A 22686-nucleotide genomic window follows, 5' to 3' on the forward strand; every position below is an offset into this window, starting at 1 on the left:
AAACAGAGTGTTGCATCCATCCCAAAAGTGAGATACGTTACTTCCATTTACAAATGGATTGGGGGTCCTGAAATCATGAAATTCATTTGAATACAGTGTTATTAATAATGGTTAATAAGTTCCAAAGCCATGAGGACATAACAATTTTTTGGGGGTGGGGTTGGGTGGGGGGAGAGAACATAATGCCCTGGTTATGATTTCTGCTGCTATACTGTGATGTGTTTCTATTTTATCAGTTTTCTGCAAAAGCAGTGTGTCCTGTTAGGAAGAGTGTTTTGGCTTAAGCTAAATATAAGACACCATGTTGTCCAACTTAGGAATGTTATGTCTGCCTGTTAGGGTTGTCTTGGTACTTGTCATAACTTTATGCCCAGTGGGATGTGATGGAAGATTCTAGACAGCTTTGCAGGATCAGATTTCTGAGGGACAGAAATCTGGTTTGGGGTCTTTTGGAGGGAGCAGGAATAGGGAAAGAGGCCCGCAGAATGCTGCCCAAAGGAAAGAACCCGTGATAAGAAGTGCTTTGTACAGGTGAACGGCTCCAAGGAGGAAGTGCCAATACACCCCAGTTAGCCAGTTCATTTGAGATGGTCTTCGAGAGTAGTTTGAACCATGGCTGGTATCTTTCACGCAGATTGTGTCTTCAGCGCATGAGTACAGCAATACACCAGACTACTTCGGAAATGAGCTTCAGCGTTTATGAGCAGATTGGACTGTTTAACTGGAATGGGCCCTTTTGTCTTCCTTTTCTTTTCCTGTTAACTTATCAATAAAGTTGAAAATGGTAAATATAATTTCTTTATAATTTTATTCTGGTGTACGATCTGTCATTTCTCGGTGACCATTAATTGGGCATGAGACAGCATTTACACAGCATTCACTACAATCGATGTTCCTTAACTGGAACATCCCAACTTTCCTGTTTGATTGAACCCAGATCATACCAACCCTAGATGAGTGTAACTTATGGAAGGTAGCCTTTTCACCACCGAGTCCCTTGGTCATTAGCAGAGTTAGCTAATGATCCAAGTTTTTACACAAGTCTGGTGAGGGGTTATACTAGGATGACCATGGAGATGAACCTGGAGATGAAACAAGATAACCTGGTAAATGAGTGAATGGGAGCAATTAGGAAGACAGAACAAACCCACAACCTTGTGAATGAGGTAGCATCTGTCAATGTTCGGGAGAGTTTGGTGAAGGGCTCCTTATCAGCTGCCTCCATTACAGAGTGGCCATGCTGTCATGTTTTCACAGGTAGGCCTGGATGATGGGGTGTTCCCGGGACAGCTGGACTGTGGTCATGCTTCCATGACAGGCCAGGGCCACCATGGATCTGAATATGTACAAAGGAACATGGACTAAAGACCATTCAGTAGGAGATGCCACCTGCAGAGCAGGAAGAATTGCCATTCTGATATGAAAATAAAAAATAAAAGAAACCAAGGTGATATCACAGCCAAATGACAGAATCAGAGAAATTAAGTTACCTTAAGTTGTAGAAATCAATATTCTATCAAAGAAGGCTACAGTGGGTCCATGTGGAAAATGAAGTGTTGTTATTCAAGCTTCTATTGGGCCTCACTGTGGCAGCATAGGGGAACAGAGACTGATACATCAAAGTAGGAGTGGGATGCAAATTACAGATTCCCTTCAAGATAACCCCTTTCAAATTCTCTAAGACTTCATCTAATGTGATGGTATTAGGTTTTTACTGACTGCGAAGTTCTAAATTCAAACAAAGACCTTAAGCCCTATTGGATATAAATAGCCATGAGTATTCTCACTAAAGGGAGATTATACTGTAAATACCCAATCTCCAAAGACTAGTTCACTTCCCTATTTGTTCTGCGCAGTGTGTTTAGCTATCAGTACCAATTATTCAAGCAGAAGATCCCTTCTCCCTCCTAAGGTGAAGATACTTCTAGCTAGCAAAGTAGTTTAAAACATAGTTCATTTATTCTCAGTGATACATCTTTCAATCCAAACAACACACTTAAAACGCATTTAAAACTCACAGAGTTTCTATCTTGTAAAATATTTCCAAATTACAAACCATTTTTAAAATACAAGGTATTTCTAAAACATAAAGGATTTCCAAAACACAGGTATAATTCCTATAAACTAAAAACATACCAATGATGTAGAAATTGAAACCAGAGTAATGGATTCTAGTTCATCTATGTTTCTTTCATCTGTCTTGATGTTTCTCATCCCGTTTTCAATGGGCCTGAACTGCTCTCTACATTTATACTGTTTCTTTGCCACTTGAGTGACTTGAGATGTACATATGTGACATTTCCTTAGATACCTTTTTTATACAAATGCTCTAAAAGCTTTTTGGAGACATAGATCTTAGGTTCCCACCATCAATGTTGTGAAGCTAAATTCCTTGTATACATAACATTAGTAGATCAGAAATTGAAATGCTAGATGATACTATCCATCCTGTCTGCAAGTTTCTTTGAAGTAAGCAACTTAGTCAGCTTCTCTGTTGTGTAACAAGCCAAGTTAAATAACCCAATATCTTACACTGCACCTTTCAAGCAGCAATAAACTAGGTGTTGTGAGTTAGCACCTGCTTTCTACAGACAGTCTGCTATATACAGAGCTCATTTACAATGCTGTGCTTTAAACACCAAGCTGATTACTGCTTGCCATTTACATTTCAAGAACTGAAGACTGGCTCTCGCTTACAACCAGAAACTAAACAATGTGTATGAATTGAAGGTTTACTTACATCTGTTTAATGTTGACAAGTGGCAGCTGCTGTGTTTAGAAAGCGAGCTTGGCAAAACATGAGACCTCTTGGTCCAGGAAGCAAATATTCATTACACTAAATTTTCTCAAAACCTTGAAATGTAACCTGATTTTTTTTTTGGTTACTCGTGTTTTCCTTTGTGAATATTTACAGAATGTAATAATTCAGAATAATAATATGTTTACATAGGCATATAGATCCAACAATTCAATATTCTGGTGCTGACGCATAGGAAGGTGCAAAAGGAGGAGTTAAAACTATCAAAACCCAAACAAGATTGGACTTTACAGTACCTTGAAATAGATACTGGATTATCTTTGAAGAATAATAGTCACAGCTGCCATTTAACTTTTCTGTCTTCAAAGATAAAAAAGACCATTCTATCTATATTCAGAAGGTTATGATAGCAAAACAGTGCAGTTCAAAAAGTTTGCAGGATACACAGGAGACATCAGGATAAAAAGGCCTGATATTCTGTCAAAACAGTTCACCATTCCTTTCAAAATGAAGGTCATAATGATAGTTCTGTGTTCACTGCTCCTTAATTCACAATATAAGGAATCATCCAGTAGGTTGTGTGCTTTATTTTCGGCATTGCTATGATTGGAATCAAGCATTGTGCAATTACAAACAAATATTCTCACATAACCTTTTCACTGATGAAAAAGCAAAGATGGTTGGGTCCAGAATACTTTCCAAAAGGAACACCAGTCTGGGGCTACAATGACTATAATCAGTGAAGATAAGGTATGAATTTAATCATTAGAACATGACACTTTTTGATGGCCATTTTCTTCAACTTTGCTACGGTTTCTTGATGCACATTTGGTTAAATTTTTCCCTCAAGTCATGGTAATCAGTCAACTCAGTTCAGAACACCAGCATTCCCTTCATGTTTGAACTATGAGATAAGATCCAGAGCTAAATGACTCTGACCACTGGATATTGATGAGCAGATACTTAATGAAAAAAAACTTTGCAGCACTATCAAAGAGATCTTTATCACAATACTGTAGATTAAAAATAGATTAATGGAGCAATAATTAGCCAGATTGGATCGATCTACTTTTTGTGAGTAAGAAATATCCAGGGTAATTTTTCATATTATCAGATAGATGCCAGTGTTGTAATTGTACTGGAAGAACTTGGCTAAAATACAGCTGATTCTAAAGCACGTATCTTCAAGACTACAGACAGGATATTTACCTGCTCCTAAAACTTTTGCTATATCTGGTACTCTCCACTTAGCATTTCCGGCTGAGTGTGGTTGTAAATGGTTGAAGTCTTATGTTAAGAATCTCTGCCATCATTGAAGAATGAGATGTCCTGGGAGTCTTCTCCTCCTTTTGTCTGCTTAATTGTCCACTGTAATTGATTGATAGCTGTTGTCGAACTGCAAACTTTGATCTGATCCATATTGTGGGATCATCTAAATTTCCATAGCTGTTCTTGCTACTTATCATAGTTCCACACCAGAGTTAAACCTCATGACAGATTTTGCTTCCATCTTCCTTCTGCATTTCTCATTACACTAGAGTTGACAGTGCTGGAATGATGGTAATAATGAATTGAGGGATATAACAAGCAGAGTTTACAAAGTCTGGTAGTGTTCATTTCTGCTGCTGCTTATGGCCCACAGTATCTTATCAATAATAATAATAATACTTTATTGATCCTGAGTGGGAAAGTCTTTTGTTACAGCAGCAATATTTAAAAACACACTCAGCAATGTGCAGACTTAACTAATAATAAAGTACAGAATAATAATATTCCAGCCAAATTCCACTCAAGCCTGTTGTCAAGATGAACTCCCAAGCATTTCTACTCCTCCACCACTGCAACTTCTTCTCCCAGAATATTTACAAGGCTTGTTACAGTCCTCTTCCTCCTAAAATCAATCTCCATCTCCCTGATTTTGCCCACATTCAGGAGCAGATGATTCCTCCCGTACCACTCCACAAACTTGTCCACCAGTCTTCTGAACTCAGACTCCTGCCCAGCTCTGATACACCCAACCACCACAGAGTCATCAGAGAACTTCTGCGAGTGACGAGACACAGATTTGTACTGAAAGTCTGAGGTGTACAGTGTGAACAGAAATGGAGATAGGACAGTGTTCCAGTGCCTCTCACCACCATCTCAGATGGAGAACTACCCAGCCATACAAACAGGGATCTATCTGTTAGCAATCCAGGAAATAGTGGATTTGTCTATACCCATGCTTTGCAGCTTCTCACTCAGAAGAAGTGGCTGGATTGTATTGAAGGCACTAGAGAAATCAAAAAATGTAATTCTCACAATGCCACCAGCATCATCCAGATGGGAGTGAGCTCCCTGCAACAGGTAGATGATGGCATCATCCACTCCTACATGAGGTTGGTAGGCAAACTGTAGAGACTCCAGTAAAGATCTCACCTGTGGTCCAACGTAAGACAGAACCAGCCTCTCCAGCACCTTCATCACACGAAATGTGAAAGCAATTGGTCTGTAGTCATTAAGTTCCAATGGAGTCTCCTTCTCAGGTACAGGAACCAAGCAGAAAGTCTTCCATAGCACCGGCATCTTTTCCTGACTCAGACTCAGATTGTAAAGGTGCTGCAAAAATACCAGACAGCTAGCTCGCACAGGGCTTCAGTACTCTGGTCTTGCCTTGATGTAGTCTCTCCAGCTGTCTCTTAACCTGACCCACAGTGACAGTCAGGCATGGGAGGGTGGTCATCCCCATGGAGGCAGGATACTCCAAAGCTGGCGGTTTGGAACTCAAGTACTCACCGGGGGAAAGGCAGTGGAAGGAAAAGTCTTCTGGGATAGGAAGCATGTATGGCTTGGGCAAGTGAGAGAGAAGACAGCAGGAGATCCCATGTTGAACCTGTTGAAAAACAAATTCAATTCGTTGGCCCTATCCAGGCAGTCCTCGATCTTCCTTTCCTTAACCTTGAAGCCAGTGATCTGCTTCATGCTTGACCACACGTCCCTTACGCTATTCTGCTGGAGCTTGTACTCCTGCTTTGCACTCCCTCAGCTTTACCCTCAGTTCACTCTGTACTCGACTCAATACTTGTCTATCTCCAGACCTGAAGGCTTTCTTCTTCATATTCAAAAGTTCTTTCAGGTCACTGGTGATCCAGGGCTTGTTACTGGGGAAGCAGCGTACAATCCTAGCTGGCAAGATGGTGTTCTCACAGAATTTGATATAGTCTGTGATATAACCAGTTACTTTGTTAATATCTTCCCTCTGTGGCTCACATAACACATCCCAGTCCATCCTCTCAAAGCGTTCCTGCAGTGTCTCATTAACATCTTGAGTCCACTTCCCTACAATCCTTGTTGACACAGCTGCTGCTGGACAAGAATCAGGTACCTGGGTGTTAGCAGGACCAGGTTGTGATCAGATCTGCCAAGTGGGGGAAGGGCAGCAGCACTGTACATTCCTTTATGTTCGCATACAGAAGGTCCAGTGTTCTATTGTATTCAGAATTAAGCTGCCAGATTTGTTTTTTGAGTCCAAATGAGTGCATGATGTTTGGTGTGGAGTTGGTGGCTTAAATCCTCTTTCCGTACTGTGTCCCTCTATAATTACTGGTTTTTCTGTTACTTTGACAGCATTTTTGCACATTTTCCTTTTGATCCAAGATTTATCATGCGGTAGACCACGATTGTAAATCAATATCCTAGTCTTTGCAAGAGTAGCAAGTGTTCTTTCACTTGCTCTGATTTTTCCTTCAGCTGGCCTTTAATAAATTATGTATATTATTCTTCCCAAGCTTGCTTTCACTTCATTTTGTTTAAGATCTGTTTGGTTTTTGGTGCAGTCCTGGGCAGAGATTTGTACCTGAACAGTGTTGCTATGAACTGATGGCACAACGTTGTGGGCCAAAGAGCCTATACTATGCTATTCTATTTTCATACATCAACAGGAAAAAAATATACAGCATTGTAGTAAGTCTAGTTAGTGAATAACATGTACGGTATAGCTTATTTTCTTCAGAATATTTGTCATCTAATCAATAGATAGGTATACTACTAGGTAGATGAGGTATACTTAACCAATTATGTATATTTTATTTCATTTCCTGCCTGAAATTTTTCTGTGTAGAAATTTTAGATGTTGTATTCTGTGTCCTAACCAACAAAGACAAACATCTCAAATGCAGCATCTCAGAATACAACATCTAAGACATAAAATGGCAGTTCAGATTTCCAACTACTGCAATTTTTTTTGCTCTTTAACAACAAGCGCTGCCAGTTAAATATTGCACTCAATAAACAATCCAACAAGAAATCTTGCCTAAAGAATATCAAAGGGCAAAATTTTGTTTCCATTTCCATTTACATTTTTGAATCTGTTATTGGAAAACCTATTGTTTAACATGAAGCATTTATATATTTGCTTAATTGAAAGCTCACATTCCATCTTGTGGCTCTTGCATTTTCAATCCACTTCAATTTTAGATCTTCTATTTCTTCTGTCCCTAAGTAACACTGTGGAGATCAATTAATCAAGTAGGGTAGGTTACATGGAATGACAACATCTGTACCCATTCCAACAGCTTAGAAAATATCATTCAGAATGACTGACTCAGCTTTTGAACATTGTTTTCTGTGTTGGCCCTTGGTGGAGGAAGTAAGAATTGGGATTGTTGAGAGAGTGTGTTGGCAGGAGGAGGTGAGGCCTGTGCCTGACTCCCCAAAGCTTCAAATCATTAGTCTCACACAAAGGAAATACCTGAGACAGGAAATTCTATTTACCTTAAAAATGGAATACAAAGAGCAAGAAAATTTGGGAATTTATTCCAAAAGGGGCACAAATTGAGCAAATTCAACCTCAGTAGTTCAGAAAAAATGTACTTCTATTTTCCCTTCCACATAATTCTGCACTAAATTATCAAAAATAAGTAACTGCATGATTGAAAAGCTTTTCTTCAACTCCATAAGAAATTAATCAGTCATAAGCAGCTAGCCACCTGGACACAAGCTGGGGTCTGATCAGCCCCGGCTGGGTCACCTGGAGGAGGTTGTATGATGTTGAAAGAGCCGAAACACTCGATGATTCCAGGAACATCACTGAAGATGTGTCCAGAAGCATCAGTAGATGTATGTATAAAGTGTCATTCAAATCCTTTTTCATGATATCTGTCATGTACAAGTCTGGTTGAATACCAACTCTGTCTAAGAGTTCCAAAACATTCTAGACACTTAATCATAGAAATCCAAGCTGATATATTAGCTAAGCACTAGGGAAATGTTAGTTGTCAGGTTTTAGATTCAATCTTAAACCAAGATTCTTTCTGTTCTCTGAATGACTGTTCCATTATTTTAATGAAAAGGGAGATTTCCTTAGTACCCTAATGAATATTTATTCAATATCAAAATAATTGAAAGTCTTAGTATTTTATTAAGTCATGAACACAGTGTGTCTCCTTCCTGAACCATTGAGTCCTTCAGTAAAAGTGGCTCCATAGTGCTTTCAGATATGGAACTGCAGCTTTCAGGAGTAATGACAGACATGTGTAGATTTATTTCTAGATCAGAATAGTTTGTAATGTTAGTGCCATTAGGGCTACACTCATTCAAAACTATGTAAATCTACAAACAAATAAATAAAACCATTTGAGGCATTTGAAGAGCATTTAAATAAGAAATAAACTGACATAAAAGAAGAGGATCTAAGCCAGGGGTTCCCAACCTGGGGTCTATGGAACCCTTGCTTAATGGTATTGGTCCATGGCATATAAAAAGGTTTGGGAACCCCTGGCTTCTAAGCTATGCATATAATCAGATCTTAATGCTATAAATTTGTCCTTAACTTTAACAATTAATATTTATTTGTAATTCAATTAGTATAAGTCAATAATAACTTCTCCTTATTGATCATCAACACATGTACAACTCAAGGCTATGTGCTCAGGCCCCTGCTCTAATCTCTTTACACTAACAACTGCGTGGCTTAGCACAGAGTCAAAATAATTTTTAAATTTACCAATGGCAACACTGTTGTTAACCAAATCAAGGATGGTGAACTGACAGAACATCTGGTTGAGTGGTGCTACAATAACAGCCTCATGTCTATTGTCAACATAACCAAGAATCTAATTGTTGAATTCAGAAAGGAGGCATTGGGAGACCCGATGCCAATCCTTATTAGTGAGTCAGAGATGGAGAGATAAGAGGCTTTAAATTCCTCGGTGTTAACATACTGGATGCCCTGTCCTGGGCCCAGCACATTTATGCAATCATGAAGAAGGTATGCCAATGTTCTTGCTTTCTTAGAATCTTAAGGAAATTTAGCATATAACCAAAAACTCTGACAAACATCTACAGGTGCAATGTAGAAAGTATGCAGACCGGCTGCATTGCAGACTAGTATGGCAATTCCAACACTCTGGAATGCAAGAGGCTGCAGACAACCTAGTCTATTATAGGCATAGCCCTTCACACCAATGGCTGCATCTACAAGAAGCACTGCCTCAGGGCAGTGGCATCTATCATCAAGGATATCCACCAATGGCTCATGTCCTCTTATTACTACTACTGCCAGGAACGAGGTACAAAAGGCTTAAGTCACACACCACCTGGTTTAAGAACAGCTGCTTTCTTACAACCACTGGTTCTTGAATAGACCTGCATAATTCTAATCCAACTCAGCAATGTGCACAACAGACCACTTCTTCGACCACCGTGGACTTGTCTCTGAATTGTCTTAAACACAGGAGATTTTGTAGATGCTGAAAATCTTGAGCCACGTACACAAAATGTTGGAGGAATTCATCAAGTCAGGCAGCATCTAAGGAGGGGAATAAATAGTTGATGGTTCAGGCCAAGATCCTTTATCCAGACTGGAAAGGAAGGGGGCAGAAGTCAGAATAAGAAGGTGGAGTCTAGCACGTAAATGCCATTACAAAGAAGGCACATCAGTGTCTGTACTTTCTTAGAAGTTCATGAAGATTGAGCATCTCATCTAAAACTTTGACAAGCTTCTATAGATGCATGGCAGAGAGTATACTGACTGGTTGTATCATGGCCTGGTATGGGAACACCAATGTCCTTGAAGGGAAAAGCCTACAAAAAGTAGTGGATACAGCCCAGTCTATCCCAGGTAATGGCCTCCCGACCACTGAACACATCTACACAGAGCAGAAGCCTTAGGTTCCAAACCACCAGGTCCAGGAACAGATATTAACCTTTAACCACCAGAATCCTGAACCAGAGTGGTTCACTCACTCTAACCCTGAACTGATTTCACAACCTATGGACTCATTTTCTAGTACGCTACAACTCATGTTCCAATGTTTATTATTTATTTATTTTATCCCACCACCACCACCCCCATTGTAATTACATTATTTTTGTCTCTAACCTATTTCTACAATTTCACTGAGTTTGAAACTATTGCACTCTTCAACACCAATATCTTGTTTATTTCCTACACTGTTAACACTGTTACAAAGTAATTATTCTCAATATTCATTGTTACTTTATTCTTATTAACGTATTAACACAATCAGCTCCTGTCTACTCATTCATTCCTGATATTGCTATGCTTCATATGCTGAGTTTGACAAACACTACAAGTTTACTTTTACATTCTTTTGTAGCTTACATGTTGTTGTTTTTCCTTTTGTTCTATATATATTTCTTAGTTGCTGGTTTTGTACTTTTGCATACAATTTAGTCTTAAATGATGTTGCATTAATAATTTGCAACCACTATATAGTCCTTATATGAGTCTTTTATGATCGCATTAGTGAATAATTGGTTCTTGAAGTTATTCATTTAATTAGTATTTTTAGGCCCAGGAATAATTATTAATGGTACAATGCGCTTGAGCAGGAATAATTATGACTATCGGGATATGTCAGCACAGAATTTATATCAGCAATTAAAGTGAGAAGTAGTGTACAGATTTTAATGCATGCAAGCATAAACAAACATTTCAATTTGAGGATATGCACTGTAATTTTAGAATTTCCTGCAGAAAACCTACTATATGGCTCAAAGAAAAATATTACATAAATCTTTAGCTCTCATTTCCAATTGAAATATTTTATAGCAGTAAGAAAATGATATAGAGTCATCTTAACGATCACTACAAAATAATGCAAATGACGTGGGACATATAAGCTCTGTACATCATAGCTTGCAATGATGTTTGTAAAATAAATGAAAAAAACAAACCATTAGAACATTGATAATACGATCTTCACACAAGCAGAGATCATAGCAACTTAACAAAAACAAAATGCAGCCCTTTGGCAGTGCTGCAATCATTCACCCTTGGAAGTGAGCTTTTGTTATACTGTGATTTATTTAAAGATTCATGATGTTACACAGCTGAGTGAAATTATATAACAAAAAAATTGTTGATAAGAAAATTTAATAAGATTGAAACGGAGCAGGGAAGGAAATCAGGCGATAGTTAATGAAATACCTGATCAGAATCTGGCAAATTGAACTGCCCGTATGTAATAGCAGTCCTCGTATATGATTATACATAAAGACCTAGGTAAAAAAAATCCTCTATTAAAATCAAACCAGTAAAAGAAAGCCACCTCAAAAATGTATGGAATACACTGAAGTACGGATAAATAGAGTGGAAAAAAAACAGCTGCAATAGAGAAGCCCAATCAGGTGTTCAAAACAGACTGTCCCCAGCAATATAAAATCAGGGAGATTTTAACTCAGAATAAAACAGATAGATGACTAGAAGGTCAATGACTGGGCTGCTTACAAACACTGTCTTAACAGCTGTTTATTTCTAACATTTCCTGTTTTTATTCCAGATTTCTAGCAACTACAGTATTTCATTTCTATTTTCTTTTTTTGTAGAGGATATAGCGTTTCCATTTTTTAATTAATACCTGAGTGATGCTGAACAGGCTGCATCTATTGACAAACCCTAACTAAGCTGAAGACGAGCTTGTAGACTGCTTTCTTGAATTGCATCAGTATGTATGATGAAGGCACTCTCAAAAGTGCTATTAAGAATTTATAAAAATTGCATTGGCAGTAGCCAAAAAGGCTGTTGCAGTTACTTGGAAATCGGATTCGTATTTAAGTATGGATCGTTGGAATAACGAAATCTTTAGCTGTATTCCACTTGAAAAAATTACTTATAATTTAAGGAATAAATATGATACATTTTTGAGTATTTGGCGCCCTTATTTACAAAAGTTAGGATTGTATATATAGGTGCTCCGATGATAAAGATGTTGGCCCTCTGGGGAAAGAATCCAATACATATACTAAATTTATTTCCAATCCCATGGAGCATGTGGAGACCTTCCAATACCCAGGCAGTCTTTCTTTCTTTCTTTCTTTTTTTTTCTGTCTTTTTTTTCCCTTTTTTTTTAGGTAGGGGTATGTTACGGGGGTAAGGGTTAAGGGGAGAGGGGAAGGTAGATATTATTCTTGTAATCAAATTTGAAAATTGAATAAAAATAAAAGTGCTATTAAACAAAGAGTTTCAGGATACTGACTCCACAATGATGAATGTATGGCCATATATTTCCAAGTCAAGATAAATGAGGCTTCATGGCGATCTTACAAATCCCTGCTGCTCTAGGATGTAGAAGTCACTGATTTGGTTGTGGCTGATGTGATAAGAGGCGTTTTGATAGGCATATGAAAAGACAGGGAATTGAGGGATGTTGACCATGTGCCTGTAGATGTGCAGTTTAATTTGGCATCAAACAGAGACATTGCAAGCCATTGGACCTGTTCCTGTTCAGTACTACTCCATCCTGTCAAGGAAGCAAATTGACATCATGAGAGTTCTGGCAGTGCACATAGCAGCCAAGTTCTGCGGGTGGAGGAGAAAGTATTTTTTTTTGATGGTGGACAGGGTGGCAATCAAGTGGATTGTTTAGCCCTGAATGGTGCCATTAGCTCATTCTTTCAATCATGTTTCCCAAGACTCAGCTAGTTCAGCTGATTGTAGTGCGACTAGGACATTCTTGGAAGTAGTCTTCTAAAGTACTTCTTTCAAGTATTATCATCATAAAATAAGTGATCTGATATCAATAGATTTCTTAGAATCCATTTGACCTGAAGCCATGAAACTTCATGTGCTCTAAACTCTAGTATTGAGAATACTGATTATACTCCTTCTGACTGCAGCTGGATGATAAGAAGAAGACTGCTCAACAAAGAAAAGCAGTTATGTCAGAGAAATGTGATAATGTCAATCTATTGCTCGACATCTCAAGTAATTTTTGCATGCCCCCAAGTGTTGCTGGGCGTGCCTTTGTTATCTGAGATTGATGCCTTGGTGGATGGTCATTTGGTTTTACTTTTTTCCTAGCTGGTTGATAAAACTGAGTGACTAGGAGTTCAGTAACATAAGCACTGTTCTACATTCCCCTGCCTGCAGCTAGTTCTAACACTGGATGACTTTTGGGCTGTCATTACTGGCTAGCAATGTGAAGCTAATGCACATAATAAAAATCACTCAGATTGTAAAATAGTTTCCAACTAAAATTTGGCTCACAACCATCAGGCAAATTGGATTACATTATTCCCATAAGTTTGATTCTATCTTATTTATTCTTAAAAATAATTCTCCACAGTTTGGTAAATGTACATTCTCCACAATAAAACATAAAAAGAAATTTGTGTAACTAACATTCTGATATTTACTAATCAACAAATACATTTGATCTGAAGATCTTACTACTAATCTGAAAAAGGTTTCAGTGGTAATGATAATGCATCAGATCTTCTTGCCATGTCCAAGTTATTATTAGGTCCATACCATGAACTAAAGCAGGACGTTTAGCATAATTGAAAATTGACTTAAATGTATCCAGCATTGTGGATGGACAGAGAAAAATATGTAGATTCAAGGATGGGGAAGGCCAGAAGTGGGATGATAATATTTTGGAGGACCAGGAGCCAGAAAAGTCTGTAAGCACGTTCTTACCTTCAGCATAAGATGTGCATTTTCAGACAAGCAGATTCACTGCAGCCCTTGCCTCTGGCCCAGTACTTAAATTGGCTGAACAGCAGGTCGTTCCTCGCACTCAGATCCAGGGCCTGCCGCTTCAATACGTTGTCAGGCTTGGGATCTTCTGCCTCGATTGGGACTATACCCAATCTATCCAATTTGGGCCAGCGCTTAAACTGGTCAAACCTTGGCTTCTTGCTCGGTTTCAGACCCGGCCCTGCCACCTCGACTCCGCCTGGCCTCAGTTCTGCTGCTTCGACCCACCTCCAAGTCCACCCCAGCAGCCAAACATTGGCTCGTTCCCCGCTCTGAGGCCCAGGCCCAGGCCCCGGCCCATACACACCATGCAGCAACCATTTTGTACCTTCGAGACTTCAGTCCACACCCCAAAACACTAGATCGTACAAGCAGTTCAAACACTCGACTCCGAAAGGGAAGTTAAAGAGAGATGAACACTTTCAATAAAAAGTGTGTAAATAAAAACTGTTGGTTTTGCTGCCAGCAAGTTATCGCTCTGCTTCACCAGCACCATCTTAAACCAAATAGGTACTTAAGTCAATTCCATTGCAAATTCAAACTGAATGGTTAAAATATAATTTGTTACATAAAAGAGGTTAACCCAACAACTTCTGCTCAGTCATTGTTTTCAAAATTCTTTGTAGCACCATGCCCAAATATTCTTCTGTAATTAAAGGCATACACTCATACAATTTAGTTGAATTTTTACAATTTGAACAAATTAATCTTAAAATGTTGATATTCGAATTGGCTCAGGGTTACCATGCTGTTGCTGACTAGAATATGTGAAACAATTAGAATAGATGAAATTGAATTGTCACTGGGATGATAGACATTATCATTGATGTACAATCAGTTAGAATCTCATCTATGAAAAATGTTCAAATCAATGATAAAATGTCATTACTTTGAAAGCACATTTTAAAAAGTACAATGGAGAAATATGGATGGGATGTAGGAACTATATCTGTAGTGCACTTACGTAGTTGGAATTACTATAAAGCATAATTCTTCAAACCTGCAAATTTTGAATAAGAGGACATTATGCAAGACACATTGGTTGTTTGTCTCTTCACTAAACTTCTCCCATACATATCAAACAAACATGTTTGATAATGCTCCAATCTATCAGAGGAAAATAGCTTTTTGAAAGCTTCCTTACAATGCCTGCCAGCTGAGGTCCAGTCTGTCCCACTGAGATTGTTAAAAGATTGCAATCATTCAGTTGTTTCAGCACAATTAATTTTAATCCATTAACAAGTTCTTCAAGTTTTACTGAGCCCTACTCACTGCAATCAGAATGACTCCGTTCACCTCTGATGTTGTAGCCAGTAATTCAGATGGCAGTACACTCATACATAAAATGCTCATCCTGTCACACAAATATTCTCTAGGTTTTGGAATAGCATAGAAAGCACGGCTAAACACAAGTCACCTTTACTGAATTTGCAGGAATTTCAGACTCTCTGTGTGCAAGTTTATTCACATTAACTAATGTACAATGTCATGCTGAAGGATATCTTTGAAAAATCAGCTTACCAGATATTGATTTAAACAAGTTTATAATAGTATATCATAAAAATAGAAAGCAGAAACTTAAGAAAAATAACTTATTCAATGGCTAATCATGTTTCAAATAGATCTCAGGCACATTTAGTTTCTGAAATAGTCTTATCTCAAAAATGCATCCACGGAGGTACTGTTGCCAAGTTATAAACAAAACTGCTTTAAGAAGGTTTCTAAATATAAATTAACTCATTATGTGCCGTGTCATATGACATGGGAAATCATGATCTTTCCATGACCAAGATTCTTCTTGGCAACTTTTTCTACAGAAGTGGTTTGCCATTGTCTTTTTCAGGGCAGTGTCTTTACCAGACAGGTGACGCAAGCCATTATCAATGACCTTCAGAGATTGTCTGCCTAGCATTAGTGGTCACACAATCAGGTTGTGATATTCACTAGCTGCTCATTCAGTTGAGCAGAGTTAAATATTAATTTTTAAAAAGTACTTGAGAAACTGTTATTATTTTACCAGAATGAAGATATAATGTGAAGCAAAAATCATGTCAGAAGAAGCAATTCTTGTTTAAGGTATTGGGGGCAAAATTTTCCATCTTAGGCAACTGGAAGTTCCGCACCTCCAATTCAAAAATATGCGGTTGTTTATTTAAATCAAAGTCCTATCATTCTGTAGTACCAATGAAATGAGAATACTAACTTTGGGTTCTTAAACTTAAATTCAATTCTCAGTGATTGATTTGCATTCATAAGAAAATGAATTTACTTAGGTATTGATTAGGTTAACAATTAGATGAGATTAAAGAAATGGAAGTAGGGTATTAGAGAATAAACAAAAAAACAGAGAACTATTTGTTTGTTCTGGAAAATACCTATTAACCAACATGGAATGGTTTAGAACACAGGATGAAGAAAACAACAAAAGTGGATTGGTAAATTGAGATTCTATTAATCACATTGGAAATTTAATTTCCTATGGACAAGTGTTATGATATATCTTGGTAGGTAACTATTATGATGAATAAATACCATTTTTGAGAAGTCGTATTTCTCAGAATCAGCCACATTTTGGCAATTAACATTCTACTACAATAATGTGCTTAGTTGCAGAGAAATTAATATGGAAAATCATTGATAAATGATTTTTTCAAACAGTGTATTACAGATGAAAACCAATAAATGAAATTCATGTCACATTAAAATTGCTACCAGAATTATTGTTCTTTAAAACTAAGAGCAAGAAAGTTGTTTTTTCAACATAGTTAACTCTTTGTGAATGTTTATTTTCCTCTGATTAAAACACAAAACATTCATTTATAAACTGATATTCATCTAGTTGCTTCTGGTTTAATCATTTTTAAAGCTTTGTTTAAAATAATGGAAACACATTACAATGACAGCACAGAAATATCATCTACATAACAAATTGAAGCACCTAACTGTACTCCATACAATATGTTAATACACAATATATAACTATAGATTGATATCAAAATCAAAATGATTGATGACAAAGATTTCCTTTTAAGTTTTAAATTCATATAATTATTCCAATTAACACCAGGTCTGTGCAAATAATGAATATTTGTAACTCAAGTACAAATATGGATTACATATGACCATTTTTATAACCACAGGCCCATGTATTAAATGTTAAACTACATTTTTAAATTGTACATTTGCTTTCATTAAACAGTTTAGTCTAGAAGGTTCATAAAGGACACTTATAATACAAATTCCACATACATTATGCTGAGCACCAAGAATTGCACTACTGTGCCTTTGCAATACTAAGGTTAACTACTTATAGCCATTCAGAGCATCAACTGGAGCTAAGCCAAATATTTTCATTAAGAGCCAAGTCATTCATTTAAAAGAAACTGTAACAATCTTTACAGTCAGCAATGACATATCAACCCACCTGATGTTTCTGCAGAAACTCAGATTTCAGAGAAAAGAGGAAAGTGCTTGAATGAATTGTTCTACTGATTACATTTGATTATCTCTTAATTTTTGTGAATTATTACTAAATTTAAAACAATGATATTGTATTTGATCTTAGTAAAATTCCACGCTTCTTATCAAGTCCCATGTTTCATCAAATTAGCAGCACATCACATTTGAGAAATAATTAAATCACAAAAGTTATCCAAACTTCACAAGAAGCTTTCAACAAATAACAGAACTGAATTATTAAGGAAGCATAGACTTACCTAAAACACCAAGCCGGTAGTTCACTGTGATGACTATGACATTACCATAACTTGCTAATACACTTCCATCAAATATATTTCCTGTGCCTTCCATGTATGATGCACCATGGATGAAGACCATTACAGGTTTTGGTCCACTATCACGAATATCTGAAAGATGAGATATATTTCAAACATTTTGGGAAACTACTTAAGTCATTATTATTAATTTGTATATTTTTAAAATCAAAGTTTAAATGACAAAATAAGATTCTCAAGCAAATATTTAGTTAATTGTTTTACTGCTAATAAGCCATGTAAATTAATATTATATAAGATTCCAGCAGGTTTAAAGGCTAATAACATCACTCTATCAAGTAATGGTGCAATCATGCTATTTTCAGCTATAAGTGACTTGAGTAAATCAAGAACTACAGTATTTGAAATTTGACTGTATTTGACCAGAAGATAAGAGTGAATTTCTGTTACTGTCATATTGTTGTCTAAGACTTTTTTCTCCCAGTTTACAGATTCACAAAAGTGTGATGTGAAGAGGTTTGATCCATTTGTAAAACAGCACTTGAAAAGACTGCACATGTTTTTGAGAAATCAAGAAGAACCAACCATTTGGGGTTAGGTCTTATGCAGCCTACAGTGTTACCCCATTAGGCATTGTGCTCAAGCAAAAACTGCTATGTGCTACATATGTAATGAGGGCTAATATGGAAAATTGATAAATATTCTGTTATTTGAAGTGGATAGAAACACAAGAAATTAGTTAACAAGGAGAATGGATATGACCAAAAGGATTGTCAGTCTCTGCAGCATATTCAGCATGTATATTTTGCCTTGAAGAAAGTTAGTTTCTCCAGAAGTTGACAATAAGTTGGGTGCATTCTTCCTAAAGACTGACACACAGAATATATGACAATAGTGTGAAGGAGTGAAGATCTTTGATTGTATAACAATCATTTCCAACCTACTCATTTATTGCTGAAAGTTTTATTAATATTAATTTATCTATAAGCATTTCAAATTAAGATATTTGACTTAAATATTAACTGTGCTTCTCTTTCCACAGACACAGCATAATCTACTGAGTGTTTCCAGTATTTTGTGTTTTTATTTCACATAAACGGATTTTTTGTTCTCAAACTAATTAAGCAGTACGGATGACTAAGAATGATCTATCCATAAAAGTCACTCTAATAGTTTATAGTCAAGTAAATTTACTGGTGCATTAAAATATTAACCAGGTGTACAATCAACTTTATTTTAATTTTCACTAGTTATATTCCAACAAATAAGAATAAAGCAAGAATTTATGGAAACAATACTGATCATAATTTCCAACATGCACTTATGCATTAATGATAAAAAAGAATATTAACAGTGTGGCTTATTAGATAATTCATCACAAGCTTTTCTTTGATATTACATTATATTAAAGATATGCCCTCATAGTGTACCTAACAAAATGGCAATTTGCCATAAATATCTCTGCATATGCAACAGAGCATCTATTGCTATCCACATGTTAAGGTAGAGGAAATACTGTCAATGGGCTGTTCTTCTTTGCTGTATCCTTTCTATAACTCCAAATAAAGAAAAACAGAAAACACCGGAAACATTCAGAAACTCCAGCAGCATCTATAAAAAGAAAACAAAGTTAAGGCTACAGGTTGAAGAACAGTGGAGTGCAAGACAAAGTGAAACTCAATAGTTGGACAAGCAACTTGAGGCAGGATCATAAAATTGCACCCAAGGAAGGAAAACACAAATGTATTACTAATTGAATTCACAGGTCTAACCTTCTAAAGAGAGAATGGGATGAAGGAAAGTGTGAAATTTTGTGTAGGTTGACATGGAAGCTGACGCATGTAGGCCATTGAGGAGGCAAGACAGAGTCAATTCAACAGTAATGAAGCAATCAACTACTGTTTCAGTGTGTGGTGAGAGGCAACCAGAGGATATTTAAGTGGTGATGTTGAGGAAGAGATAGGGTTAAAAAGATTTAAGAAAGCAACTGTATGACTGTGAATACAGCAGTTGCAAGAGAAAAAAACCTCAACTGAATCAAGTAGTGCACAAAATATATATATATTCCTTGCTGAGTATTTTTGTTGGCAATCTCAATGCTAATGCAAATAGCTTTTCTATTTCTTTTGCAAACTTTCCTTGTACTGTGATGTGGCTCTGCTGAAAAGAACTGTGAAATACTTGAGCAGCCTTCCCTGCGATTAGCCTCCCTAATTTGTTGTGGTCCCTAAAAGAAATAAAAACATAAAGTGTATTCTTATTATATTGTCTTATGTAATACTTTGTTTAGTGATTTTGTCTAACCTGTAAACCAATCTGTAATCTGTAAACTGGGTATATGCAGAAAACGTGACATGAAAATATTATCATGGAGTCTTTTTTTAATTCTATTACAACTTTAAACACGTCTACAGGGAGTTTAGTCTCATCACGTAGGATATCAATAGAGTAGCTCCTTAGCAGCTACCCAGCTAGTTTAAATAACGTTAGCTATGCTAATGAACGAATGACACCTATTAAACTCACCTCAACATGTCTTTTACAGTCTTAACCCACCATGGGCAATAGAAAAGTCATTGTTGCAAACAGTGCAGTGAGCAACACTGTCATTATTTTTGACCCCTATTAGGCAGGGGTACACTTTAGTGTAGTCTGCGGTGAAATGCGTTTTATATTTTCTTTTTTTTTGAAACACCTTGCCATGGTGGTGCAGGACACAAAACTGAACTGATCGAGAGACAGTGGTCGACTGTAAAGCCCGCCCACAGAGAAAACTGATAGGTCTACTTAGCACAAAGACAGACCAATCAGGATGCTCGCTCTTGCTCCCACTCTCTATCTCGATCTTGCTCCCGCTCTCCCTCTCCCTCTCCCCGTCATTTCCGGGATATTGTATATAATTTGTGGGCATCAGGGAGCTGCTATTAATATGCGGGAGACTCCCGGAACTTCTGGGAGAGGTGGGATGTCTGGTTTACAGGACAAACAGCATAAGCTTATGGTTACTAGCAGAAGCATAAAAATGTAGTTTTAATTTAGCCTAATATTAAACGGGGGAGTTGTGATGTGTTTTGACATTAGATACAGTCAGTGGCCATTTTACAAGGCTGCAAGCAAATGCATAGAAGCATGCATACATGGCCAAGAGCTTCAGTTGTTGTCCAACCAAACATCAGTACAGGGGAAAAATGTAATCTAAGTGACTTTGAGTGTGTAATGATTAGGTGCCAAATGGGGTAGTATGAGTATCTCAGAAATTGCCAATCTCCTGGGGTTTTCACGCACAACAGTCCCTAGAGTTTACACAGGATGGTACAAAAAGCAAACAAAAAAGAACATCTAATGAGTGGCAGATCTGCGGTTGAAAGCAACTTGTTAATGAGAGAAATCAGAGGAGAATGACGAGACTTGTTCAAGCAGACAGGAAGGTGACAGTAACACAAATAACTACACACATCATGTCGAACCTTGAAGCGGATGGTTTACAGCAGCAGAAGACCACACTGGGTTCCACTCCCGTGGCCACTTTTTTTAGTTATCCTCCTGTTCTGAATAAAGTGGTCATTGAGTACTGCTTGGATTTCCAGCATCTGCAGATTTTCCCTTGCTTGTGATTGAGTGTGGGTTGCTGGGGGATTCTTTGATCAGAGAGTACGTGTTGAAAATGTAGAAGGGAGAACACAAACGAAATTCACAATTCTAAATGTGAAAACTATGCAGGCATGGAGAAAAGCACTGAATGCAATGTAATGACTGCATCGTAGCAGTCATAAAGGAACCAGGTGATAGCAATAACCTGAGGCTGAAGAGAAGAAGATTAGAGGATGATTCTGTGGGCAAGGTGACTGGACAGTTTGATGAGAAGTGCAAAATAGTGAGGACAGAGTCGTCATCAAGAATCTGTTGTTTGACTAAAACTTGTCAGTATTTCCTTTCTATTTTGTAAGCTAGATAACATTTATAGATATGATAACTTCATGATGGGTTAAGAGACAAGCCATTGAATGCTAACATTGATATTGACTGTTAGTGTTGATCAAAGTCATCAACACTAAAAAAAAGATCATTAGGTGTATTTATAAAATCTGTGTCTTTTGTGATTTATACCTGTTGTATCTGATAAATTTATTAGATTATCACTACTCCAAATCAGAATTATACTGTAACTAAAGTGGAACTTGTTTAATAAAAAGACGCTAAAAAGGAAGACCAGATCTATTCTTTCAACACAAAGTATGGACTTCATAGTATTAATTAAGAGATCGGTCATTGTCCTAATCCATGTTCCAATTTCCTTATAGTTATTGAACCGCAAGTGAGATCTTTGCTTGAGAAGCATTTGAATTTTAAATTATTAGTTTTCACGAGCAATAATGTTACATAGATATTCTAGTCAAAAAGTATATGTACATTGTTCTGTCAAAAGATAAAAGACCAAATACAACCTGTCCAGTTTTAATATCTGGAAAATTCAAATAATTATAAGGCATGCATTAAAGCAAACAGAAGAATAGCAACTTTTTACATGTTAAATTATGTTTTTAATTGATACCATGGTTAACCCCCAACCCCATGTATGTCAACAAAAACATGACCTTAAAAATCCATTGTTTCAGTAAAGTTTTCTTGCATCAGTGAAAACTGCTATTATCAAATACTTGGGAAAAATCGTATATAAGCATTCACGTGATAAAATGTAAACAACAATTAAGCCAAAAAATCTGAAAGTTAAGTGCTAAAAATCTGCACTTAAAAATATCTTTAAAATATTTTAGAAGGGAGGAAAAAATTAGACAATCATCGTCATGCATATTGGTTTGGCGTCAAAAAATACCTTCATCTTCTGCGCCATCATTATCACCTAAATCATCAGCCTGTTTCTTTGCAAGGGGACCTAGGATTAAAAATGAAGAAAATGGAGGGAAAAAAAGAGAATTCAAGAACATACATGACTTCAGAAAATCTAGAAAATATCATAATAAAATGTTTCTTGAAAAATTGAAATGTAAGATTTTATATTTTGAAAAATAGTAACTGTACAAAATATCTAAAAATGTATAAAGGATAAAAATCCCTAAAATACATTTCATATTTAAAATTTAAGTTACCACAAAAGCTTTAATCAAATTTGTCTAGAGAGAAATCTGTATCAACTACAAAAAAACAGAACAATATACCCACCATTCAAGAAAAGAGAAAAATTACTTCAGCTC

General features: G+C 36.8%; 1 protein-coding gene across 7 annotated transcripts in view; it reads right to left on the minus strand.

Annotated features, from left to right (window-relative positions):
- Nucleotides 1–22686, minus strand: part of nlgn1 (neuroligin 1) — a 544310-nt gene that overhangs the window by 460647 nt on the left and 60977 nt on the right. For 2 of the 7 annotated variants that reach the window (XM_072255345.1, XM_072255346.1), the window contains one exon: nt 17456–17605. In XM_072255345.1, coding sequence (XP_072111446.1) covers nt 17456–17605 — 150 coding nt within the window. Of the gene's footprint in view, nt 1–17455; nt 17606–22307; nt 22368–22686 lie in introns of all 7 variants that reach the window. The other 5 variants (XM_072255341.1, XM_072255340.1, XM_072255342.1 and 2 more) reach the window with 5 other exon arrangements.

Source organism: Mobula birostris, chromosome 4 (assembly GCF_030028105.1).
Source record: "Mobula birostris isolate sMobBir1 chromosome 4, sMobBir1.hap1, whole genome shotgun sequence".
In the NCBI taxonomy this organism is placed as follows: domain Eukaryota; kingdom Metazoa; phylum Chordata; class Chondrichthyes; order Myliobatiformes; family Myliobatidae; genus Mobula; species Mobula birostris.